This window comes from Neltuma alba, unplaced genomic scaffold, assembly GCF_004799145.2.
Source record: "Neltuma alba isolate B1F8T4 unplaced genomic scaffold, ASM479914v2 tig00010942_pilon, whole genome shotgun sequence".
Taxonomy (NCBI): domain Eukaryota; kingdom Viridiplantae; phylum Streptophyta; class Magnoliopsida; order Fabales; family Fabaceae; genus Neltuma; species Neltuma alba.
Genome location: NW_021635715.1, coordinates 27,796 through 55,030, shown reverse-complemented (window position 1 = coordinate 55,030; position 27,235 = coordinate 27,796). Strand labels below are relative to the sequence as shown.

Sequence of the window (27,235 nt, the reverse complement as noted above, 5' to 3'; positions counted from 1 at the left end):
CTCATAAAAGATTACTCACGTGCTGATATGTGAGTAAACTTTCAAAACATAGATGTGGCTGATATAATAGCTGACTTGTGTCTTTTTCAACTGCTTCATGATGGTGGGAACAGATTAAAGCAAGGATGGACTTCATATTTTGCTGCATTGAGAAATTATGAACCTTAGACCAGATTACTGAGACTAATTGTCATTTCATATTTTGATATTTACTTTTGTGTAATGGAATTATAATATTTACTTACATTTGATATTTGCTCATGGGCTTTAATTTAGAGTACTAGACTTATGATCATTTTATATTTGTGTGATGTTTGATATCATGTGTGAATTTTGGTGGTTGCTTTAGAGTTATTTATTTTGTTTGTGTATTCTTTAGACTTAATTTTAGCTCCACTATTTTAATTTAGAGATGTTTTCGAGTTATTTTTATTTGGAATTTAGGAACTGTCATGATGTTAATCCGTTTATGATAACTAGTTTGAGATTTTGTATGTAACAGATGAAATATTGTTTGATCGGTAATTAAAAGAAAAGGTTCCTGGTCATAAAATGTATAAGGAAGTCTGATGGACTGGACCACTAACCCGGTCCAGTCTGCTCAACCTGGTGAACAGCAGGTTATTCACAGGGCTGGACTGGCCAGCCTGAAGACCAGACCAAACCAGACATGGGCTAATGCCCTGCGTGGCCTAGTCTGGTCCATGTGCTGCCCTGACAGTGAATGCCCCCTATCTGCTGCATTTGGTTTTCTCTCCTTAGAAAGGATATCTACGTTTCATGCCTTAGGGGGAGAAAAATGCTAGAGACATTCTTTTCTTGAGGATTAATGCCTTTTTTTAATTTAAATGTTACTTTTTTTCATGGTCAGATTTGACCGACACCCAAGGAAGTAGCAGTGACAGAGGCTGTAGAAAACAGGTGGGTTGGAGTTCATTGGAGGGTGAAATTCTTTTATTCAAGGTTCGGATTCCATACACCTAAATCTCCCAAAGTGATTTGATTATGGTTGTTCTCTTTGTTACTTGCTTAAAATTTTCTTCTCCAAATAGGATCTGTTCTTTCTTGTGACCATGCCTTCAGCCAAAGATGCTGACCCCGCCCTGGGGTACCTGACTCAGAAAGACACTGAGGTAAAGCTTCCTCATCCCACTAGAGTTAAGAACAAAACCCCTGCTCCTGTACAAATCACAGCAGAGTAGATTCTTCGTGAGGCTTGGGAGCCGCAGGAGGCTGAGATCCGCCCTCCTAAGCAAAAGATTACTGATCACACTGCACTTGCTGAGTATCGTCTACGAAAGAGAAAAGAGTTTGAGGACTTAATCAGATGTGTTCGATGGAACATACGTGTCTGGATCAAGTATGCTCAATGGGAAGAATCACAAAAGGACTTCAACCGTGCTCATTTTGTTTGGGAAAGAGCCCTAGAAGTGGATTACAAGAACCACACATTGTGGCTCAAATATGCCGAGGTAGAGATGACGAACAAGTTCATAAACCATGCCAGGAATGTTTGGGACCAAGCAGTAACTCTTTTGCCAAGAGTTGATCAACTGTGGTACAAATATATTCACATGGAGGAGATGCTTGGCAATGTGGCAGGTGCGAGACAGATTTTTGAGAGGTGGATGAGTTGGATGCCTGACCAGCAGGGATGGCTCTCCTGCATCAAGTTTGAGCTCAGATATAATGAAATTGAGCGAGCTAGGGGGATATTTGAACGATTTGTGCAGTGCCACCCAAAAGTTGGTGCTTGGATACGATATGCCAAGTTTGAGATGAAGAATGGAGAGGTAGCAAAAGCAAGAAATGTTTATGAGAGGGCAGTGGAGAAGCTGGCTGATGATGAGGAAGCAGAGCAGCTTTTTGTTGCATTTGCTGAGTTTGAGGAAAGATGTAAAGAAACAGAGCGTGCAAGGTGTATCCATAAATTTTCCCTTGATCTTATTCCTAAGGGAAGGGCTGAAGATTTGTACAAGAAGTTTGTGGCCTTTGAAAAGCAGTATGGGGACAGGGAAGGGATTGAGGATGCCATTGTTGGGAAGAGAAGGTTTCAGTATGAGAATGAAGTGAGAAAAAATCCCTTGAACTATGATTGCTGGTTTGACTACATAAGATTGGAAGAAAGTGTGGGGAATAAAGAAAGAATAAGGGAAGTATATGAGAGAGCTATTGCCAATATTCCTCCAGCTGAGGAGAAGCGGTACTGACAACGTTATATCTATTTGTGGTAAGTTAGATTTGAATGCCCTTTTTCTGATGTGTTTTGTATTGTTTTACTTTTCTCCCTAGTAATTGTTATTTATCTATTTGTAACTTAGGATTAATTATGCGCTTTACAAAGAGCTTGATGCTGGAGATATGGAGCAAACAAGAGATGTATACAGGTATGTTTTAGTATTAGGTGTGGGAATTAATATAAACGCTGGATTTTAGCCGTACCTTACAACATGAGTAGTTGTAACGTAACCTGAAAGGGCATATGCTGAACACTGGCGAGATTGACTCATAGACATATGGTTCATGTTAGTTCCATGAAATGAATGAATTCTTAGATTCATCTGTGAATTAAAGTGGGAATCTGATGAGTTATCGGGCTGCCAAAAGTATATTAGCGATTTTAGAATTACCTGATTGTTCTTTTCCCTGACCGATTAATTTATTGTATTTGCTTTCAAATTTATCCTATTGATGCTATTGATATTTCATATGGATTCATTTTGTTTATAGGGAGTGTATCAAGCTCATTCCTCATCATAAATTCTCATTTGCAAAGATTTGGCTTCTAGCAGCACAATTTGAAATACATCAGCTGAATCTCACAGCTGCTTGTAAAATATTGGGAAATGCTATTGGAATAGCTCCAAAAGATAGGTAATATTTAAATGAATGCAAATGTAATCATATGTTTTTAATTATAACTTGTCGTTTGTCATCTTTTCAAACCGCTCTGCTGGCTTGACAACAGATTTTTAAGAAGTATATAGAGATAGAACTGCAGCTTGGCAATATTGATCGGTGTAGGAAATTGCATGAGAAGTATCTGGAGTGGTCACCAGAAAACTGCTATGCCTGGAGCAAGTATGCAGAATTAGAAGATCCTTATGCGAGACTGATAGGGCAGAGCAATCTTTGAGCTGGCAATTGCCCAACCAGCATTGGATATGCCTGAGCTATTATGGAAGGTATACTTTGATATTTTTCCTGAGTCAATGTCAGGTCTCACTTGCATTTAATCATCATATCAGATCTAGGTTGATAATTTTTCTCGTCTGCTTCATTTCTCTTTCCAATATCTTCTTCCTTCCTTTCTCTGTCTCAGTATTTTTTTTAGTGGCCATTCGTATAAGTAGATATTTTTTCATGCAAAACAGGCTTACATTGACTTGAGATTGCTGAGGGTGAATTGAGAGGACCAGAGCACTTTATGAAAGACTCCTTGATCGAACAAAGCATTGAAGGTATAGGTAAGCTGCGCAAAGTTCGAGGCATCAGCTATGGATGAGGATGGCCAGATTCATGACATGGCAGATGATGACGTCCAATCTTATAAACGTGAGCAAAAGAAGCAATGCATTCAGCATGCTAGAAGTATGTGGATCCAACTCACCCTCGTGATGTTGTCTTTGAACTTTTTTATTTTCTGAGGCGGAGCCAACATATTTTAAGAAGTATTTCTAATCTCTCGTTATGCATCTGCTTTAGGAGAATTTGAGAAAGCTCTCACCTCCTTCAGATCATCAGCCCCAGAAATGAAAGAAGAGAGGGCGATGCTATTGGAAGAGTGGCTCAATATGGAAGTTTCTTTTGGTGAGCTAGGTGAGGTTAGTTTAGTCCAGTCTAAATTGCCCAAGAAGCTCAAGAAGAGAAGGCCAATAGCAACTGAGGATGGTCCTGCAGGGTACGTATCTAATCCCTTTGTTTATCTGTAAGAGATTAGCATCCATGCCAGCAGCATATATTAAGCCATATTGTGTTAGATGTCTATGAGTTTTAACTGTTGCAACAAGCACTTTGTGAGGGCGTTTGATTCATTATTATCTGGCTAAGTTAGATTAAGTTTGATGCGTTGAGCACGCATCATACTGATGGGACTCGTTGAAAAATGTGAAGCTCCTGATCTTTAAGTGTGTCAGGGTCTGTTGGGAATCGCCATCGTAGCCACTAATAAGCATGTTCAATGTAAACTAAGACAAAACTCTTCTTACATATTTATTTCGTATTTAGTAAATCACGATTGAAAATCTGCTTATCCATTCCAAATAGGTCCTTAATATTTGTGGTGGGTTATGTCACAGTGATTAGTGGTATCACGATAGATGACAAAGATTAGCTGCAGTCTGCATGTTACCAAGTCTACTATATTTTTTTTCCCCCTGATTTCGGTGAAAAAGTCCACTAATTGTAAAGTACTGGTGGTATTTTAAAGTTTGTTTTATTCAGTTATTCAGGCTTTGATTTGTTTTTTCAATTCATTCTGTTGATCAAAATTTTATTTGCCAGGTTCGAAGAATACATTGACTACATTTTCCCGGATGAGGCCCAGACTACGAATCTCAAGATATTGGAAGCTGCCTACAAATGGAAGAAGCAGAGATTGTCTGCGGTTTAGAGCGGCTCTGCATCAATTCTTAAAGCTTTGTTAATATTATAAAAATGATCAAAGTATTTGACTCAAGAAATAATGAGCAAAGGATGCAAGTATTTTTGGATAAGGTATACTAAAAAAGATCATCCAGTATTAATATTAATTTTTATAGAAAATCATCAATCATTATTTTATATGTTATTAAAAAAAGTCTTGGTATTAGGAAGTGTTTAACTTTCATTTCTTAAATTATGTGGATTACAAATTCCCTACATCTAGACGCCAAACTATGGAAAAGAGTTAATATTATCTAGTTAGTGAATTAAACCTTGAGTCAATTTTAAGTTTGATGCTAAACGTTAAATGATTTAAACGAAAAAAAAAAAAGAAGAAAAGAATTGAGAGCAACATTGTTTATTTGCAAATTAGCTAACGCAGTTAATGTCTTGTTACTAAATAGAAAATGCACTTTAACAGTTATGTAATTTTTATCCAATTGGAATGTATAGATTGTTTTTAGAGATGAACAACAAATTATTTTAAGATATTGGCTGCATCTTAAAAATATTTGAGGATGTTGGATCACAAAATATTTTAGATTGCAGAATGCATCCAACAAGATATTTCAGGGTGATGAATGTATCCTAACTCCATTTGAACGATAAAATATAGATATTGAATTAGAAAAAAATAGTTAAAAATGTCAATTAGAAAAGTATGTGCAAATGCACTTGAAAACACAAGTTCTTGAGCTAGCGTAACTATTATTCAAAAAATATATATTTAATTATATGTAAATGTCTTTCATTTTGCAAATAATTTTTCTGTCCATAATTTTATATGTAGTTAAAAATAAGTTACACATAATTGATAAAGAGTTGCATATGGTCATTCACTGAAAACAGTTTGTACCCAGACCTTCAAACAAATGCTAAGTACCTTTGTACGATTAATTTTTTAATAAAGGGCTTTTGATCAATTTTACGATAAAAAATGAGGTTCTATTGGAAAATATGGAAGCATGATAAGAGAATTTGAAACTTTTTGAGTGATTCGTCAATTACATTTTAAAATAGACACGATACTCTATCGGTCAAAAAATAGACACAATTCTCTGAGAATAATGTATTTATTTTTATCAAATGTCACGAAAAGAACTCAAATGAATCAAGTGCCAATTAAGTAAATTTATGCCCTTAACATTCACCTCTAATTTTGGTCACCTTCCGTTCTTCCAACCAAATTAGGACAATATCGTTGTTTATTTTATTAGCTTCATGCCTAAGCTTAGTAAAAAGATTAAATAAGTACAAATTGAACTGTAAGCTTCCATTTTCGCCCATATATTATGGATTACTTTTTTGATCAATCCAATATTACGGATTAAGGTTTCTATTCATAAATGAATTTTATACTGATAATATTGTATGCATCAAATTCACATAACAACAAAAATTTTTGAAAAACTGGGGAGGTATTTTTGCAAGTGGGTCCAACACTTGATGGAAACCAAAAACTATTCCATAAACTATAAAAACATATATTGTTGATGCAGGCAGGAAAAAAACAAATATTATTGATATTTATTAAATATTTAATATGTTGTAATAAATATCTAAAAAGTTAGTTTAGATTTCATTCTCCGAACCACAGTCCAGATGTCAAATCACATAGAACTTTTTATTTAATTTATAAAAGATATCTTGAGATAGTAACTGGATAGTTCTTGTTGGCCAAAAAAAAAAAATAACTGGACAGTTCTTAAAAATTAAGAATTGGTTATTTTCAAGACATGCTGATATATATTTTAAAAAAAAAAAACTTAGAGAATAAGTCACTGTTAGGCACAAAATGTGGATACCTTTCCTAACAGAAAATTGAAAAGTGCACGGACACGGATGAAGGATAGAAGAAAACGGCAAGAAAGCATGACTATTCTCAGCAGAAAATTAAGGAAGTGTTTGAATATCTACTGAAGTGCTTTTTAAAAGCATTTTTTTTTCAAATCGAAACAAATTCCTTTACATGCTAAAATCACTATTAAAACTATGATTTGGTTTCCATCTAAATACCCTTTTAATCTTCTTCCACCAATCAAATTAAAAATTAAACATTCTTTCGTGCCTTATCAGACATCTGAATGTATATGGACTTCAAAACTGAATAAACTCTTTCAATCAGGGGATAAGATTTATCCCCAGAAATAAATGAGTGCATGTGACCTCCAGCTTCAATCCAACTGCATCCCAAACTCTTCTTCAATCCCTTTGAATTGCCCATTTCCCTAATCTCTAATGTTTCACTCCATTCACCCATAAAAGCGTATGAATTGGCAAGAAGCACATAATTTGAGGAATTCCAAGGTCCTGCTGTGTGAAGATCTCCAGAAATGCGCTTCGCCATTGTTAAATTCCCATGCAGCTTGCAGGCTCCCAGTAGCGTGCTCCACATTACAGCATCAGCTTTGAAAGGCATTTGCAGAAGAAGAGCCTCGGCTTCCTCAAGCAGCCCTGATCTTCCAAGCAAGTCAACCATACATGTATAATGCTCGATTTTGGGTTTGATCATATACTTATGAATCATGTCATTGAAGTAGCGACAGCCCTCTTGTACCAGACCCCTGTGACTACATGCACTAAGCACACCCACAAAAGTCACATCGTTTGGAGAAATAACAGAAGGTCCTAATTGCACCATCATGTTATAAAGTTTCATGGCTTTCATTGCTTCTCCATTTTGAGCAAACCCGCCTATAATTCCATTCCATACAATTATATCTCTCTGAGGCATGCTTTGAAACATCATGAATGCATGTTGCATTTCACCGCATTTAGAATACATATCTGAAATTGCACTCCCCACCACCAAATTGTTTTCAAATCCATACTTTATAGCAACACCATGGAGTTGTCTTCCTCTTTGCAAGGTGTTTCTTGCAGCGCAGGCACCAAGCATGCCGCCAAAGGTGAAGGAATTCGGTTCCACGTCAGCCAACTGCATTTCATAAAGGAGCCACATGGCTTCATCCACATGTCCACTCTGTGACAGACCAGTAACAATTGTTGTCCATGCAAAAACATCCTTATCTTGAATCTCCTCAAACAATACCAATGCATTGTCAATTAAGCCACACTTTGCATACAACTCTAACAAGGAATTAGTGATGAATGGATCAGAGCAAAAGCTGAGTTTAATTGCACATGAGTGGACCTGCACTGCTTCCATCAGTCGCAAGTGAGATGCCATGTCATTTAAAATTATTGCATGAGTATGCTCATCAGCCAAAATTCCTTCTCTATACATTTGCTTATATAAACTTAAGCAGAAATCACCCAACCCACATCTAGAGTAGCAAGACATCAAGGCATTCCAAGTAACCAAGTCTCTCATGGGCATTTCACCGAACACCTTCCTTGCATCCTCGATAGCCCCACAGTTTGCATACATCTGCAAGAGATTAGTCCCCAAATAAGAATCGGAAGTTGAGCAAGCCTTAACAATCTCAGCATGCACTTGATGCCCAGAACTCAAATCGCAAAAGGGTAGTACTATAGAATACGTGTACCCATCGGGCTTAACAGGACTTTGTCTCATCTTCACGAAATGCTCCATGGCATCTTCAATTCTCTGGTTTTTCACGTACCCAGAAATGAGTATGTTCCATGAATGAGAATCCTTCGTGGGTGTGGCAGTGAAAGCTTCCAAGGCTTCCGGAACCAAACCAGAGCTGAAGTAGCCTGAGAGAAGAGTGTTGTGTGAAACGACATTGGGGTTGGGCATGAAACGCAGAAGTTTCTGGGCACTACATAAGGCGTGGGATTTGATGTAAGCTTGAAGGAGGAGATTGCACTGATAAACATTGTCCTCGAGACCCTTCTTGACGATGGATGCATGAAGCGTTTGAGCTTTGTACATGTGAGAGGTTACGACCAGGTGAGGGCCGAGGGAAGATCGCGGGGGCTGTCTAGTATTTACGTACCGTGTACTAACTCGCAGAACTGAGCTGTTTCCTTCCCAAAAAAAAACCAGAACTGCACTAATTCTTAGAGTAATAAATATGGAGATTTTACTCACCAAAAAAAAGAAGAGAGATTTACACAAAATATAAATATATAAAAATAAATAATAGGATTAAGGTGCATTTATCATTCTAAAGTTTTTTTTTTTGAGTGCACTCAACGCCCTAAAGTACTCATAAATATTTTTTCAGATGCATCTAGCATATTAAGTTAAGTATTATTTTCAGGTTTGTTCAGTATTTTAAAATATTTTTTGGTGTATCCAACACTCAAGCATAAAAAATATTTCAGGATGTTGAAGGCACTTAAAAAATACTTCAGAGTGCTGGATGTATCATAAAATACTCATTTGGTCCTATTTATAAGTCACTTCCAACATGTTTCACACAGACTAAGGAAAATCTTAAGCTTCATTAACTGTCATTTAAAATTCAACAACTTTTTAATTTTAACCTTATTTAATGTACATTATACCTTATGTCGACAAAGTCAATATAATAATAAATAGAATATTAGAATGTAAAATTGTATATCCATATAAAAAAATTTTTCTCGGTCCCTATAAATAGGAACAAAAAATATCTTCTCTTTTTGCCTTTTAAATAAAAAAAGGAATACTTTAAAATATTGGATGCATCTGAAAAATACTTCAAACTGAATGTACCTTGACGCTGAATAATATTACATATGGATATAGATGCCTGATAGGCATGACATAATTCTCGTTGAAATTTTTGTATCAATAAAATTTTAATTTTTTATACATATTATAAGAATTAAGAACATAATCTACTTTAAAAATTTTCACCAAAAAATAATCTACTTTAAAATTAAAAGTGTAATTAGAATTCAGTATAGTAAATATTTTTCAGTGTTCTTACCAATTTGATTTGTAAATATGCAAATTCAACTTATAAATATAAAAGTCCGAATTGTACTCATAAATTATCAAATTTGATATTTAAATATGCAATTTTTATATGTAAATATATAGGTTTTTGACTTATAAATATAAAATTTTTGGAATCTCTCTATATTTATTTATTTATTTATTTTTTACTTGGAGTCATGGTTGACTTTTTCCCTTTTTTAATTATAAGAGAGCTAATGAGCTTTCGACTGAGAGGGGGAAAATCAATTCTGATATCAACATATCATCAAACTAGATAAATACAAATCACAGTTTAAGAAATGAACAGAGCTAGTAGATCTAAGAGGCAAAGAAATAGTTCCATTAATCCCAACAAATGTATTGTACAAACTCCTTTAGTATACCAAAACCAAAAACCAGTTAGGAAAAATGAACACCAAGCACCAGTATACTTTCAACTTTCTTCTATCTTCTCTCTTCTTCTTCTTCCTCCTCTTCCTCCTCCTTCTGTTGCATTTAAAACGTATTGGGCTGCTTTGCTTGTACAAGCATTTCAACCACTTCTCTCATGGTGGGTCTCTCCACACTGTGTTCTTGAACACAAAGCATCGCCACAAAGAACACTTGTTTTGCTTCATCTATGGGGATACTATTGTGCAGCCTCTCATCAAGGATCCTCACCACCTTGTCTTTGTTCCAGTTTGTTTGCATCTTTGTCCACTGCACAATATCTATTCCTTCTTCTCCGAAGTCGCCCACCGGCCGTCTACCAGTCAAGAGTTCTAGCAGTACCACCCCGAAGCTATAAACATCACTCTTCTCGTCAATTTTTAATGTGTATGCATACTCTGTTCCCGAACATAACATAATTGAAATCAGCACAGTGAAAAAGTAATTTGATCATGATAGCAAATAACTAACTTGGCCCTACTTTATAAAAGTAATCACAAAAACATAATGAACATTACAAATCAAAGAAGGCTCCTTTCCTCACTTGATACAAATGGGGTTATTGGAAAAACACGTTATAAGGAGAATAAAAGAGGGATAGTTCATTTTATATAAAAAGATAAATAGATCAAGTCTTGGTATGCTTTGTCTGATTGAGAAAGATTGACACAGTAAAACTTCTGCATGGTAGAAAAGGGGACAAAGATTCAGTTCCATGTTTCCAAGGTAACAAATCAAACTTACTCCACTAACATATTCGTGTTTCTTTTTCTAGGGGTTTGAGAAAGTGAATCTTAGGGGGAAATATGAAGCCAAGCCATTGACACTAAGGGTGAGGAAATATATGCTTTTGGGTTAACGTGCGCTTTGGTGACTGCCAAGTTGGTCAAAAGAAGATGACTGTGCTGTGATTTGGTTTCTGAACTTATGGAATATAAAATAAAATCTGGGTTTATGGTTTCAAGGCATGCAAGCAAAAAGCTCATACAACCACTTAACATGAAAGGAAAAAAAAAAGCAAAAGAAGAATTTTCCTTTGTGTTAGTGGAGCCTTTACCCCCATTCTAGGAATCTACGTACATGCCACATTCTGTGGTCCCATAATGAAAAGACAGAGTATATGCCATTGAGATCATATATATATATATATATATATATATATATATTTCAATTCAAAGACTCGCGTCTCACTCGGTTTAAGATGCAACGAGTATATGAATGTTAAATATAGGGATCAATCAGTGATAGAAAATAATATTTTCTCAACTTTTCTTTCTGGGACAATAATGCTTCAGAACTCAGTGGATGGCAAGTTAGATTGAAAGAACAGAAGCTAGAGACCTACTTGAGAGCGCATTGCTTTTCAAGTTATTTAGATTACTGAAGTAAATTTGGAGATGAGTCAATCATCCTACTTGATGCGTGTTAGGCTTCTCTTTCTCCCCTCATTCCACTTAGTGATCTAATCATTGTTTAAAATAACTATGTCCTCTGAACTTGGAGGAAACGACCAATTAGATTGTAAGAAACAGAAGCTAGAACAGAACTTACTTGAAATTGATTTGGATTATTGAAAGAAGTGCATACCTGGAGCAATATAGCCATAAGAGCCAGCAATGGAAGACATGCATTCTGAAGCCCCAGTGTCTTGTAAGAACTTGGCAAGTCCAAAGTCAGCTACATGAGCCTCGAACTCAGAATTTAATAATATGTTATTGGACTTCACATCTCTATGTATTATCAATGGTGAACAATCATGGTGCAGGTAACAAAGCCCTTTTGCTGCTTCAATGGCTATCTTAAGCCTCGTTTCCCATTTCAAAAACTCGCCTCTCTTCCCATGAAGCACTTCACCCAAACTCCCATTTGGCATGTACTCATACACAAGCAAATTTGTCTCTCTGTTTGAGACAAAAGCTAGTAATCTCACTATGTACCTGTGCCTTATCCTGCCCAATGTTCTTATTTCTGCAGATAAGCCATTGTCATGATGAGAAGAGCCTTTGCTGAATCCTAAGAGTTTTTTCACTGCTAGCTCCTCTCCATTTGGCATGGTGCCTCTGTACACAATTCCAGCTCCTCCTTGTCCTATCACATTGCTCTCCTTTATGCATCCCAATATATCTTGACTGCCATACTCTAGCTTCTGAAATGCTGTGAGCTTCCATGAATTTGAATTCCTCCTTGCCTTCTTTCTGCTTTTAATGATAGCTAAGGTCGCAAAAATCAAAGAACATCCCAGCAGTGCAAGTGCAAAAAGAAGCTTGTACTTCCCAGGAACTCCAGATTTTGTATTGTTAGTCTCACGGGAGTCTGAAAATGGGTTTGATGAATGAGTGCCACATGGGTTTAGATCATATCCACATAGATTTGGGTTTCCCTGAAAGAAGGATGAATTCAAGACTGTGAACAGACCAACGTCAGGAATTGAACCGGAGAAGTTGTTGTGAGAGAAATCTGCTGAAGTTAGCCCTTTCATGGTCCCTAGTTCTTTTGGGAGGCTCTGGTTAAGGTTGTTCCTTGAGACATTAAGATAGTTTAAGATGCGAATTTGGGAAATTTGAACAGGGATAGGACCTGAAAGTTGGTTCTGGCTCAAGTCCAAGTATGTGAGCGAGGCACAGTTCCCTATCTCTGAAGGAATACTGCCTGATATGTTGTTTCTGCTCATATCCAACTTTAACAGACTCTTCAACCTCCCCATATCTGGTGGGATTTCCGCAGAGAATCTGTTTTCACTGAGGAGAAGATTCTGCAAATTTGGGAAATTCCCAATTGATTCTGGGAGAGACCCGGACAGACGATTGTTTGATAGATTCAACTGCTCTAGTTTTGATGTTGAATTTGCTGAATCTTTGGGAAGAACACCAGTGAGGTAGTTGTTTTGCAGCTCAAGAAGTAAAAGTCCAGGCAGATAAAGAAACCCGTTTGGTATTTTCCCTGTTAAATAGTTCTGACCCAAGCGAACTCTTTGGAGTGTATAGCATTCTCCAAGGTCATCAGGCAAAGATCCAAAGAGAAAATTATTGAGCAAGATTAAGATCTTGAGCTTCTTCCCAAGGCAGAGAGATTTTGGGACTAACCCAGTAAGCTTATTTGATGAAAGATCAAGCTCAATTAATTTCCCATTCTGGCCAAGCCCAGGAGGGATTGAACCTGTGAAGTTGTTTTTCCACAGATGCAAAGTTTCAAGCTTTGGGAGGTCAGAGATGAACTTAGGAATCTCACCATGCAATTTGTTGATGAACAAGTTGATAAGTGTGAGCTCACGGAGGTTTGAGAGTTCAAATGGGATTTCTCCTATTAGCTCATTGTTGGAAAGATCAAGAGATCTCAGATTGCTCAAATTGCCTATCTGAGGTGGGATTGAACCAGTAAGCTGATTGGTTTGCAAGAAAAGCGTGTCTAATTTTGAAAGCTTGCCTAATTCTGAAGGAATTGTAGCATTCAAGCTACAATTTGCAAGGTCAAGATGAACCAAATTGATTAGATTCCCAAACTCACTTGGGATTCCACCGTCAAACTTGTTGAAATATCCCAAGTACAAATGAGTCAAATTAGTGAGATTCCCAAGCTCACGGGGTATAGACCCACTTAGATCATTCCCAGCAAGAGAAAGAAAATTCAAGCCCACCATTTTCCCATACTCTTCTGGGATTCTCCCGGAAAAGTAATTCCCGCCAAAATTTAAGTGCCTGAGCTTGGGAAGATTGGTGACACCAAGAGGTAGTTCGCCGTTAAAGTCGTTGTCATAGGCATCAAGGACCTCAAGCCCACTCATGTCGGAGAACTCCCAAGTCAGATTTCCAGTGAACATGTTGTTGGATATGTTGAGGAACCGCAGCCAAGGCAGCCGGAGAATCTCCGAAGGAAGCTCGCCGGAAAAGCTATTATCTGCAACCGAGATAGACACAAGTCCCTGGAGCTTCGCGATGACAGGGGAAAGAAACCCAGAAAAGTTGTAATTGGATATCTCCAAGGACACCACAGACCTGTTGCTACGGTCACATTTGATGCCATCCCAAGAACAAAGGGACACGTAGTTGGATACATCCCAGGATTCAAGAGTAGAATTTTGAGGTTGAAAACCTTGTCTGAGAGAGACCAAGATTGAAGCTTGCCTTTTGAGAGACAAGGCAGGAAGTGATGATGAAACAGAAGGAGGAGAAGAAGAAGAAGAGGCAGTGAGGCAGAGGAGGAGAAGAAGGGAGTGAAAGAACAGAGAAGCCAAAGAAGAAGAAGAAGAAGCCATTGTTGGGATATTCTAGTTCTAGGAGAGGAAGCTAACAGATATACTATATTGAGATGCAGTGAATATACAGAGAGAGTGAGTGAGGAAGGAAGGAAGGAACTTGTTCTTGTAAAGAAGTGAAGAGATCAAAGGTAGGAGCAGCAGGCAGTATAGCATCCAATGACCTTTTGCTTTTTTCTTTTTTCAGACACTCCTCTGTCTTCCTGGCTCCTCCCTCTTCATTTATTTCATCAATCCCTAAACCTTTTGTTACACTGCAATCTTTCAAAGTAACTTCAAACATCATAGTAGCATATAATATAGAATGTGGGAAGAGCGAGGAATGTGTCCTCTTATATGGCTCTTATTAAATTTGGACTAATCAGATTTTGTTATCCATCTTATAACCATTTTTAAAGTGCCCCTTGAGAAACAAGATGATTTAAACCTTCCATGATAGATTGGACAACCCACTACTCATTTTGATATATGTGTTGACAAAGTAGATGTACACAATATTTTTAGGATTTCGACATCTGATCTCTAGTTCACATGACAGGAACCTTGCTATTATTCCCAGACTCACTCTCTAAACAATGTAAGAAAGAAGCAAAATACTACACATCTTTATATGTATGCAGATGAAGCAGGTGTCAAGATTTAAACATCTAACCTCCAATTTATATGACAAGAATCTTACTACTACTTCTGATCCTTAATATAAAACCTTGTTTGACTTTTATTTTGAAAATATAAGATCCTAATCCATTTTGTCTCTTATATTTATGCATTTTTTTTTTCTAAGATAGTCCTTTTAACAATAATAATTCTAGCCAGTACACTTGATTAGTAAAAATATTTTAGAAAGAACAACACCTGTTTATCATATATAACTAACTTAGTTTCTTTCCTTAATCTCTTCAAATTAGTCAATTAGCTCTTATAAATAAGACTGGAGATAGTATTATTTCATTGGGAGACTTATTTCTAGATATCACCTATCTATAAAAAAAATTATTATGAAGAAAAATTTCACGTTTCATGCTGGCAGGAGTAGAATATAATCATCACTTGGAATACAATGGTGTGTGAGTGAACATCGGATAGGAAGTGAAGCTTAGATGGCAAGCGAGCAACCAACATTCAGGCAGGGAGGCACGGAGAGGCTACTATTTTGGTGTCTGGTTGAACAAAAATCAATAAATAAAAAATGTAAAAGCAAAAGCAAAGGCAAAAGCAAAAGGTGTTTGGATAAAAATGTATAACCCCCCAGACCATCCGCCAACCAATTGCTTTTCTTTTGGGATGGCTCTTTCTTGCTTCTCATAGGAATAGAAAACATCAAAATCAAATTAAATGCTCAGTTCTTGACAGAAAAGTGAAGGAAAATAGTACTCAGAGGGATGGACCTGTATTATTGAACTGCTTGCTTTAAATCCTTGCTCATCTTATCGCTCCTTCAATGCTCCGCAAGCCCCCTAACTATCAGTACTCTAGCAACTAACAAGTCATTAATTTTACCTGTACGTCAAGTTTGGCTCAATTTCATGTATTAGTAATCTTTATGTGTTATGTTGATTCTAATGATTAATTGATACAATAAAATAATCTAATACAATCTTAATTACACCAGAATCAAAATATAATGAATCAACATTTAGGGCCGGTTTTGCATCACAATTGAAACTTATAAGTATATTTGACGTAAATCGAGATAAAACTCTTCTTATATACTAATCTCATATCATGTAAATTACAATTAAAAAGCTGCTTATAAGTTATTCCAAACAAACCCTTAAACATTTGTACCCTGCATTATCATTTTTGCTTGATTTTTATTTGAGAAAATATGAATTTTATGGTATAATTCCTTGATATCATAACAAGGAAATACCTTATATTGCACGAACAAATTAGATATTCTCTTTCCATACTTTTATATCCATCATTTTTTTGTCTTGATAGTATTTTTGATTTGATTTTGTAGGTGAAATTCACTCCTCTCACGTACAAAATTAAAGGAAAAAAAAATCAAAGTAGATTATTGTACCTCCAATGTGTGCATGAGTAGTAATGGAAGCAGGGCAAGAAATGGAATGATAACTCATTGAGATGCATGTCCAAATACCTTGTAATGTTATGATTACCAATGAGTATGTGTAGGGTGAAAATACTACAAGTATTCATGGGTTTTTAATGTGGTAAAGATGTTTTTTCCCCCCCAAAAAAATGTAACTTTATACTTTCAAGGCAATAAATTTTCTTAGGCGTGACTGCCAGAAAGATTCAAAGTACAGGACATATTTCTTTAACTTGGGGACCAGTCCTTTAGGATTCAATAAATTTGTGGATTGTGAATTTAAGCTAACAAATACGTACGTCCAATTTCAATTTTGATCTCCAAATTCATAATATAGCTAGATTTATTTTTAGGCAATGAATTTTACTTTATAATTTGAATGAGAGTTATTTCCCAAAACTTGTATAACGAATAAAAAGCATGTTTGGTTCTTGTATATGAATATAAACCACAGAAATGTTTCTCTCAATAGTTTTTGAAATGAACTGCATTATTTAATAGGGAATATTGTTGGAAAATTCCCCGTTATGAATTAGCCAAAGGTATTTAAAGACCCAAGTTCTTAAGTGAGGGAAATTATTTTTGAAATGTCTGCAAGCTACTTTAAACTATGTAAGTAACGAAAAATATTTGCTATGCTACACACAATTAAAGAAGAGTTGCATTTATTGAAAATGACAGAGTGTGAGCCCAACCCGTCAACCTGTATTGTTGTGGCAGGTTTGGTCGTCATTTTGTCAACTCGCTAGAAGGCGGATGTTTTAACCACACCCACTAACTATTACTAAAAATTTTATTGTTTAAAGGCATGTGGCGCAACTCTTCTCACGTTATGTTCCTGTTCGGTACGAAATATTAAAAATAAGGGATTACGAATGGGATTGCAATTAAAAAAATTATTAAAATAGTATTTAGTATCAATAATTACTTATTATATGGGATTAGACAAATCCATAAAAATAGGATTAGAGAATACTACTTTCCTCCATAGTATTCTCCAATCCCACATATATAGGTTTAGCTAATCCCACATAACAAGCAATTTTTTATACTAAATACTCTTTTAATAGATTTTCTCAATTACAATCACAATCTCAATATCTCATTTTCAATACTTCCTACCAAACGCAACCTATATGTAGTCCATCTTTAGTTACGTGTAAATGTCTCATATTTTGCATATAACTGAAGATGGATTGTACATACCTAGAAAAGAATCACACCCACTCAAAATAGATTGTACACGGTTCTTTAAAACAAATTTCAAGCACATTTGCATACTAAATTTTGCAATAGGGGATGTTGCACCAATATTTATAATTTCATTAGAACATATTTTATTATTTATATTGACGTGGTGATTATTCAAATAAATTAAAGAATTAAACTACATTTAATTTAAAAAGTCAATCATTGTCCTCCACATCCAATGTACTTGCGAACTTAAGAAAGTCCATGGAATTCAAAGGCTGAGACTTGAGAGTGATAAAATGAAGAGGCCAGTGGTTTGGTTTGAAAAAGTCATATATACTGCTAACAGATTCGAGTCAGTGATGTATGTGTGCGCTTTTGGTAATAACATACATGGTACAAACTTATTGTTTCTGCCACGACTCAGAATAGCACTGTGGTGACCAAATCAACACTGCTCCATTATCTCACCATTATTTTTTTCAAAAAGAAATAAATTATTTTCATAACTAAATGCTTGAATTTGTATATATATTATTTCCAATCCTTAATATAAGATTTTGTTTGATTTTTATTTTCGTCTTAAATATAAGATTATAATCCATTTTATTTCTCATATTTATACTTTTTTTTCAAAATAGTCTTTCTAACAATGGTAATTCTAGCCAATACACTTGATTAGCGAAGATATTTTAAGAAAGACAACACATATTTAAGACAAATAACTAATTCAATTTACTTTTTTAATCTCCTCAAATTAGTCAACTAGCTCTTATAACTAGGACTGTATATTTGTTTATTATTAACATATGACTAATAGGCAAATCCCACGGGTTCCCCCAAAAAAAAAAGTACAGCAATAGTAATTATTTTTTTCAGGAAAAATTTATAGTCAACGTGTTTAAGTCAACATAAATTGTAGTAATTTTATTTATATCACTATCTAATTGGGTCAAATTGAAGTATTGTTAAATTTATTGGGAGTAGCATTCCTATATATATATATATATATTGCATTCACACGGAGTTGAATTTGAAATATTATACTTAAATATTCAAAACTTCTTCTATTAGGACTACGCATGTTGGTAAGTGATAGAAATTATTGTCTCTTATATTTAATCAAGTTATTGGACAGTCAATTTCTTGCATTTATGTGCTCCCTCAGCTTATTTTTAAAAGAGAATTATTTTAGGATTCTCTTGGTTTTATTTAGGAGAAAAAACAATTTTTTTATAAAAAATTTACTAAAATTTTTTTGGCAGTCTCATTGAAAATGAATATTTATTAACGATATTATTTATTAAAAGCCACCAGCCAACTTTTAAATGAGAATATTTTGAAAAAAAATTGAATTTATAATATATTTATTAATCTAATTAAATTTTTGGAAAAAAAAACTAATCTAATTAACTTTAACCATATTTTTTATTTTTGAGAATTTGTTATTTGTTTCTCATGGAAGGAAGGATAAGGCAATTATAATTGTAAAGATTAGCTTTTATTATTAGAGGAGTATATTCTCTTCAACCATAAAAAAATCTTTTTTTAATGTTGTGAATTATCATTCAATTATATCCAACACATATGATATAAAAGGAAGCAAGCATATAAAAAGTTTAGCATCATTTAAATAGATCAATGAATCAAAAAGAAAAAAGTTACCTAGCTAGTACCAAACTAATTGATCAATCAATAACAAGTAAAGGAATCAACCATATCTTTTTCCTGTTCATCAAGGAAATGGCTGAAAAAATATTTTTCTAAAGGAAAAAACTTAAAAAGAATAGAACTTTTCAGATTGCAAATTCCCATAATTTTGGGACCAGTAAAAACATTTTTTTCCAAACAAAAATTATAAATCTTGCCCTTATATCCTTCCATGAATAAAATAGCTTATGAACTGCAAATATTTTTTCATCATTCAGAATGACGACATGGTTAATTTTTATAATATTTTGAAAATAATGTAGTGATAAAAATGTATGAAAAAAATAGTGAAAAAAAGTGGAGGTACAGTTGAGATAATATAGACAAAAACGGTAAAGATAAGGTAAATTAATGTAAAAGACATGAGAATATATGGTGGCCAACTCAGAGATCCCATGAGATTAGAACATAGAAGTGATGACAGGGACAGTTCTTATCATTTATAGTTGAACAATGAGGACATCTTAATCATATCCCCTCGGCCCCTAGGTCAGCCCATAAACGTCAATTTTCCCTTTACCTGCTTTTTTATATATGTTTTCTTTTAATTAATAAGATTAAATTTAACGGTCATGATATGAGAAACTAATATTTAAATTCTTACTGAAAAAAATCTATATTTAGTATCTGACAGTATTTCAAACAAGATTATCTCTAAGCACAACAAAAGTATTTTTTTGCCATATATATAAAATATTTCATTATCATGCACAAAATTTTTCTGGGAATTATTCGTAAATACCTATTTGAGAAATTAATTGTCCAATAATGCCTTATATGTTTTTAAATATAGAAAATATTGTTTTTAACATCAAATATTCAAACAGGAGTAAGACTCAATATATTGAATTATTGTATCCGAAAAAAAAAATTGGATTATTGTAATAGTTAGATATGTATCTTATTATTAGAAGTTTGTTTTACAAACATTTCTGCCAATAAAAATTGTAATTTAGTTTGTCATAATATTATAAGAGATTATTTCTTTTTGCTAAACCCTTAAACCCAACTGTAGTTGGAAATATGCATTTTATTTTAATTTTATTAAAACGTTACCAAACCATTTTTTTATTAAATCATTACAAAATATAATCTTATCGTATTTATTTGTGTGCATTACAGATAAAATTTCACGCCTAAAAAAATCTATTCATATGCAAATTAATTGATAGTGTTCTAGCAAAGGATCTAATTTTTTTTAAGAAATAAATTCAAAAATCTGTGTTAAAACTTAAAAGAAAAAAAATAATGTGATATTTATTTATCACTTTGCGCCGTGAAACGCGAAAAAGGGAAAAAGGAAAAGAAAAGCAACGGCCATTCATTCAATGATTCTTCTTTATAAGAGCATGTTGGGATCCATCACTCTAATCAATCTCCTCCCTTCTTTTTTTTGCTTTCTATCTCCTGAGCGTGGACCCCACTTTTGAATCTTTTCCTTTTACCCTGCTTTTTTCCTTTTTTTTTTTAAAAATTTTTTATAACGTTTTAAGTTGTCAATTCAACTTTGGTCAATGACAATGTGGTCGGGTCAATAAGACTTGCTTTCACTTTGGATTTAATTGCTAGGGCAGAGCGTGTAAATTGCTCATTTGTCCACTTCTTTTTCCCCATTTGAAGTGAAAAGAAAAGAAAAGAAAAAGATTGAGAAAAATGATTAAATGGGTGAAAAATTTGTAAAAGAGTGCCAATCATGGAAGGTTTTTTTTAACCATAAATTACATTCTAAAAAATAAAAAATTTTTAAATAGAAATAATGTTGGATAATTGATATACCTAATATTTAATTTTGTTTTGAAAGGTTCTGTGTAGGAACTAGATTTATTTAGAAGTTTTTTTTTTTAAAGTATTAACTCAAAAGTATTAACATATGAGCAATGTCATCCTATACTAATGGGACCTTATGGCATATATGTTTCCATATTGTCTCAATCATGTCCTTTGTTTTGCATCTTTACTAATATTTCATGTACTTTTTTATTTATTATCAAATTTGAGTAATATTGCTCCTTTTTCAATAAGCAATATGTGCACATAATTGTCTCCTAAAAATGAAAAAAAAAATTGTACCAAACTTTAGGGGTGAGTTCAAATAATTAATATCATATTTGACAACTTATAACAAGAACCATTCATTCCTTTTAAAAATTGTCTTATAATAAGAACTAAAATAGTAAGATTTCATTTTAAGATACTCTTTCGGATTCTCATTATAAGCTTCACATAAATAATTTATAAATAATGAATAATTAGTTAAAATTAGTTAAAAATAATAAATATGTTAAAAATATACTATTATTTTTAAATATGTCCTTATAATAAAATGAAAAAAATGATGAAAGAGATTGTATAGGAAAACCTAATAAGAGAGAGCATGGTAAAAGGAAAAAAAATAATTAAGGATAAAATTAAAAAAATATTAAATGTTCAAATAAACTCCAAATTGAAGCTTATAAAATGGAGAGAGTATTTTATAGAAATATTTGTCATGCATTTCTATTGGTATTTTTATATTAAATGATTAAAAAATTCTACATAAGCAACCCAACAATCACATCACAATAGGCATAAAACTTAGAACCAACTAGTGAAAATTGCTCCAAGATTGTACTATTGGACCTAACCTTAGCCCTGATGTGCACGAACAAATTTGTAGTGTTATAATAAGAAGAGAAATATGAAGCACAAATGCACATCCATCCTTGAGAGCAAGTGTGGGACTCTAACGTAACACTTGGTCCCAACGGCAAGATTCTCTACGTTGGCTTATGAAGGGACCGACATTTAATGCAATAATACACTGAAAACAAAGTACTTAGAAGACTGGCACACCACTCCATTACTTAGAAATAGGATGCCTGTACTAATTTGTTACCTTATGGCCTGCAATGAATACGAAGGACGGATTGAACAGGTACTGTATATTTAGAATCTACATGCTAACAAAAAACATGGAATTATCTGCACACAAGTGAAAAGTTTTGGAGTAATTATGTGATCAAATAGAACAAATAAAACATTTGATAAATGATTAGTCTGGTTTGTAATTGGATTCACCCAAGAGGTGGTCCGTCCCTGCGGGGTTGATCAGGATACCGGTTGCTATACGCAAAAAAAAAAAACATTTGATAAATGATTAAAGATAATGAAAACATGTTAGCATGTCACCAAATTTTTTATGGGAGAATTGCTATAAAATCCCAAGCAAGAAACGTAATTATTAAAAAGATCTAATGACAATAAAACAGTTTGTAATGATAAATTTTATGATAATAAATATTACTCTTTCAGTCCTAAATATAGGACCTCTTTTGTAATGTAATTTACATTATAAAAAAGATTTTATATTTAGATTTGAAAGAGTAATTGCTTCCTTATTACTGGGACTAATGGATAATTATTTTCTTTTATCACGACTTCATTATAATACTCCCATTTTTCAGTGACACATATTCTTCACAATGCGTGTGTGTACTTATTCTTCTGCATGTACTACTCAAGCTAATCTGAAAGCTGATCATTTGAGAATCGTTTTCTATCACGCATCTGTATATTTTAGATAAAAACGTAAATAAAAAAAATGCCAGTTTTGAAGTCATTAACAAAGATGTATCACAATTAATATATTTTTACATTCCCTACACTTTTTTTTTTTTAAGATGGCCAAGAAGAAAGTGAATTTGGTGATCAATAAACAAAATATACATTTTCTTAGATAATAAGAATATGCATTTTATTTGATTCCCCTTAATCAATTTTGAATCAACTAAAGTCTCTAAGTAAAAAATAGATTCAATTACAACAAGCTCCTCTAAACTTCAGACCAAGTATAAATAAATCTCTTTAAGATTTAAAACTTAATACCGAATCCACTTAAACTTTTTAACTCCGTATAAATAAATCCCAACTATCAATATACCCTTTATAACGCCTTAAATTTTAAGTTATATGCATATAACTCCTCAAAATTTTAATATTTAGGGAAAATTACAATTTAGGACCTTGGAATTACTAAAACGCAGATAGAGACCCTTGACAACTTCATTTTGAGTTTTGACAACAATAATATGTCATGAAGTTATCAAAACCCAAAATGAAGTTGTCAAGGGTCCCTATCTGTGTTTTTACAATTCCAAGATCCTAAATTGCAATTTTCCCTAATATTTATGTAGAGAAGTAACGAACAAAACTATTAATTGTAGAGTCATTTGCATAAATGTAGGAAGATTGATGGTAAAATTTCAAATGTTAAAGTACGTTATCACTTATCACCACATAAAATAAAATTAAGGAAAATTACATATAATTTCATTTTTTTTTGACCGGATACATATAATTTCATTAAATCATAATTCAAATGATAGTGGTATAATTTTGCTCAAAAAAAAAATGATAGTGGTATAATATTACGCAACCTTTAAACACATGCTGGAATCCAAATGCATAAATTCATGAATTCCTAACAATTATATAATGGGAAAGCAAGGATCACGCTGTTAAAGTATATTACTGGTCAGTGACCCAAAAAGAAAAATACGATTGAAAAAAAAAGAAAGAAAGAAAACACTGGTGGATGTGAAACTGAATAGCGAGTCAGAGTCCCACTCACAGAAAACAAGAAGATCAGCGCTAGTTTGAAATCTTCTTTTGCTTCGGTTTCCCAAATGTGCTAGAGAGTCATGTACGCACAAGTCTGAGTTAATATTTTATGTTTTTTTTTTTTGACCAGCAGTTAATATTTTATGTTAGTTTTCATCTGAACTCAATCTCAATAATTTTTGGTAAGAGGAGAAAGTTTTAGGAAGGGGGTCCCACAGTTCAAAGATAAGGCAGCTAACTTTTGACGCACTCCCCTAAATAATGAAGCATTCTTGGCCAACTAATTTAAGATGGCAGGTCTTAGCTTTCAAAATAAGAAACAAAAAATCAGATCAGATACTAAATTAGTTGATATAGTGGTTCAAGAGTCAGTAGATCAGATCAGGATCAATTTGAGATCAAATCGGTCATATTAAAATAATCTAATTTGATTAAAAATAAAAAAAATATAACAATACTAATAATAACTAATAACAAGATATGAGAAAATACAATAATAGTTTGATTATAATAATATTGAAAATTTTGATCTTTATGATTAATCAATAACTAAAATTAATAGTCATTGATATTAAAATCATTCTTAAAATCTATTTAAATTTATAATGACTGAGATATTAGGTACTTAATGAGGAAACATAGAACAAATAGTAATATAATGATTTAAACCAATTTATTATCGGTTCACGCTGATTTTTACTGGTTTTCACCGATTCATATCGGTTTGACCAATTTGAACTGATCCCTGATTTAATCCATAAACTAGACAGGACCACTAACTAGTTCACTGATTTTTCGATTGAACCCACCAATCTGGTCTGGTTTTTTTTTAATATGTTTAAAAATGCTTTTCTCATCGTCGTGATATGCTTTGGGATTAAACCTACACTCTTAGTGATGGAGTCCAACTCCTTTGCCTCCTAAACCCACGGAGGAGGGGTCAATCGATTGTTATTGTTGGTTGTGTAATTTTGAACATGGCAATACTAAACTTGAGGACATGAAAGAGCGAGAGGTAACGCAATAAATAAATAACATAAGTGATTAATGCTCTATCCCAATCAATAATCTAGTCACAATAATCGCGCAAATGGGTATTGCAGGGCCAAGTGATTGGGTTGTATGTGATTATTTTATGGATGAGCCCAATCTCTTCGCTAGAATTTTATCGCAACAAAAAAATTACTACCCAACTTATTATGTAAATTATAAATTCCATATATTACAGAAGAATGAAGAAGCAACGGGCAATCACCTCATTCTTCATGCAAATTTTATGTTTTTGTAGTATTTTCTATAGATCTAACCATCAATTTTGAGTATAAAATAGAATTATTTTTAATTTCTAAAAGCTAAAGCAAAATTGAAAGCTGAAACACTTGCTTCGACAAGTGAAGAAGTTCCAATGAGAACGAAAATTTGCTCTTGTAAAGTGAGACAAAACGGTCAAAAAGTCTCCAGTTTCTCATATCTCTTTAGTATTTCTTTTTGCTATGCATAGGTATTCTCTTATTAAAAATAGTTCTATTCGAGATATTATCAAACACTAAATATAAGCATCTTTCCTGGCAAAGATTTAAATATTGATTCACTATGTTTTGAGGGATTAGCCTCTTCTGTTAAACCTACCTCTTCTCAACATTTCAATTGTGGGGCATTGGGACACAATTTCTCATCTGGCCCAAACAATTTCTATATTGGGCCAAGTCCTCTGTAATGGGCTCGAATTATAAGTGGATTAAACAAAGACCCGTTTTGTGAAAAAACATTTAGTTGTTAAGCTGCAAAACAAATTTCTGCAGTAGGCAGCTGAAAAAATGAAATAATTTAACATCACAGGTAACAAGCAAAAATTGTTTTATAGAAGTATTTGTGAAATTATGCCAATAAGAAACAATAATAATAAGAACCATATGTATTTATCTAATTTTTATTGTCGCAAAAAACTTATTAATTACATTATCATGAGAATAGACATTATATGTCTGTTTGAATTGGCAGTAGAAAAAAGTAACTTATTTTCAATTAGATTTTTAAAAAAAATTAAATTAGGTAAAAGTTAGATTGGATAATGTGATTTATGTTTGAAGTAACTTTTATAAATAAGTTATTTTGTGAAGGCAAAAATTATTTGAATTATGATTAAATAAATAAGTTTAGTTTGTAAAATTATCAAAATAGAGAGAAAAATTGGAATTAATCAAAGATCGTTGTGAAAAATAACCATACATCCCGTACGACCATACCTGAATCTTCATCAAGCTCAACGTAGAAAAATAATATAAACTTTCCTCAATCTCATGATTGGGTTTAATCTCATCTAGCTGTTCATTAACTTTCCTTCTCATCAAACACCTATCATGCATAAAATTGGAATTAATAAAACAAGCTTCCCTTCTCTCAACTTCTACAACACCAATTAAATTTTTTCCTTCACACATTTCCTCAAACATCTTATGGACATTTAAAATTAACTCATAAATTACCAACCATACATAATCAAGTCTTACAAAATTTTCTCAATTGAAGTTTTTAACAAAATTCAACTCATGATCACAACAAAACAGTATTAACCAAAAATACTTCATCCCCACTCCTACTTTCACACTTAACAGTTGAAATGGGGGGGGGGGGAATTGAGCATACCCACGGCCACAACACACCAACATAGCAAAGGAAAATAGAAAGAAGCTAGTAAGTAGTGAGGTACAGAACAATGGAAGGAGAAGAGGGATGTAGGAACCCACATAATATCCCTTGACAGTGGCAATCGGAATCTCGCGCATGCACACTGAAAAACGGCAACAAGGAGAACGGAGATGAAGATGTGGAATAAAACCAAGTTCGACTCGCCTAAATTTGATAGTCGCACCCCGCACCTCGGCCTAATCGGGAAAATCAACCACCAGAAGGATGCTAGATGAGACGGAGCTGACTACTTCCTTAACAGCAGGTGACACAAAAAAACGAAGAAAGAAGACAGGAGAATTTTGGCAGCCTTGCGATTAACAGTCCCCACCTACCATGTCAAGCACAATTGAAAGGTCATAAGCACTGAATATCCTCCTCATCTAATCGTCCTCCCCCCCCCCCCCCCCCCAAAAAAATAAAAGCTTTTGGCCAAAAGCCTATCCAAACATGACCGTGAGTTTCCGATCATGCTTATAGGATAAAAAGTAGCTTTTTTTTGGCTCAAAACGTGCCAAACAAAGCCATAACCATTTAAGGTCATTTTTAGTATTGCATAAAACCGTAGTATATTACTCAGTGAGAGAGAAAGCTAGAGAGAGAACGTGTGAGTATTTTCCATGTTATTGCCGGAAGACACTTCCCCTAAGCTACCTCCCGACCGTCCGTCGGACGCAATGGAGATGGTGAAGGGGGGAAACAAACGTGAAACAAGCACGAATGAGAAAGGAGGGATAGAATCTCCTCAGCGTCAGCTACCAGAAGCAGAGAACACACGACTAAGTCTGGAAATGGAAGAGGCGAGAGG

At 33.8% G+C, this 27,235-nt stretch overlaps 3 protein-coding genes and 1 pseudogene across 3 annotated transcripts; 1 reads left to right on the top strand and 3 right to left on the bottom strand.

Annotated features, from left to right (window-relative positions):
- Positions 1-1,059: 1,059 nt before the first annotated feature.
- LOC114760159 (crooked neck-like protein 1) lies at positions 1,060-4,744 on the top strand (annotated as a pseudogene).
- A 1,950-nt stretch (positions 4,745-6,694) lies between these two features.
- LOC114760163 (pentatricopeptide repeat-containing protein At5g48910-like) lies at positions 6,695-7,834 on the bottom strand. Its single transcript, XM_028949428.1, has one exon. It carries the CDS (start codon positions 7,832-7,834, stop codon positions 6,695-6,697), a length of 1,140 nt encoding a protein of 379 aa, XP_028805261.1.
- Positions 7,418-8,503, bottom strand: LOC114760162 (pentatricopeptide repeat-containing protein At2g42920, chloroplastic-like). The gene is made up of 2 exons (XM_028949427.1): positions 8,154-8,503; positions 7,418-8,035 (listed from the first exon to the last, which is right to left on the bottom strand). The coding sequence occupies exons 1-2, from the start codon at positions 8,501-8,503 to the stop codon at positions 7,975-7,977; spliced, it is 411 nt and encodes a 136-aa protein (XP_028805260.1). The 3' UTR covers positions 7,418-7,974.
- Positions 8,504-9,727: 1,224 nt separating this feature from the next.
- Positions 9,728-14,448, bottom strand: LOC114760165 (leucine-rich repeat receptor-like serine/threonine-protein kinase BAM3). The gene is made up of 2 exons (XM_028949430.1): positions 11,516-14,448; positions 9,728-10,326 (listed from the first exon to the last, which is right to left on the bottom strand). The coding sequence occupies exons 1-2, from the start codon at positions 14,178-14,180 to the stop codon at positions 9,995-9,997; spliced, it is 2,997 nt and encodes a 998-aa protein (XP_028805263.1). The 5' UTR covers positions 14,181-14,448; the 3' UTR covers positions 9,728-9,994.
- Between the last annotated feature and the right edge of the window lie 12,787 nt (positions 14,449-27,235).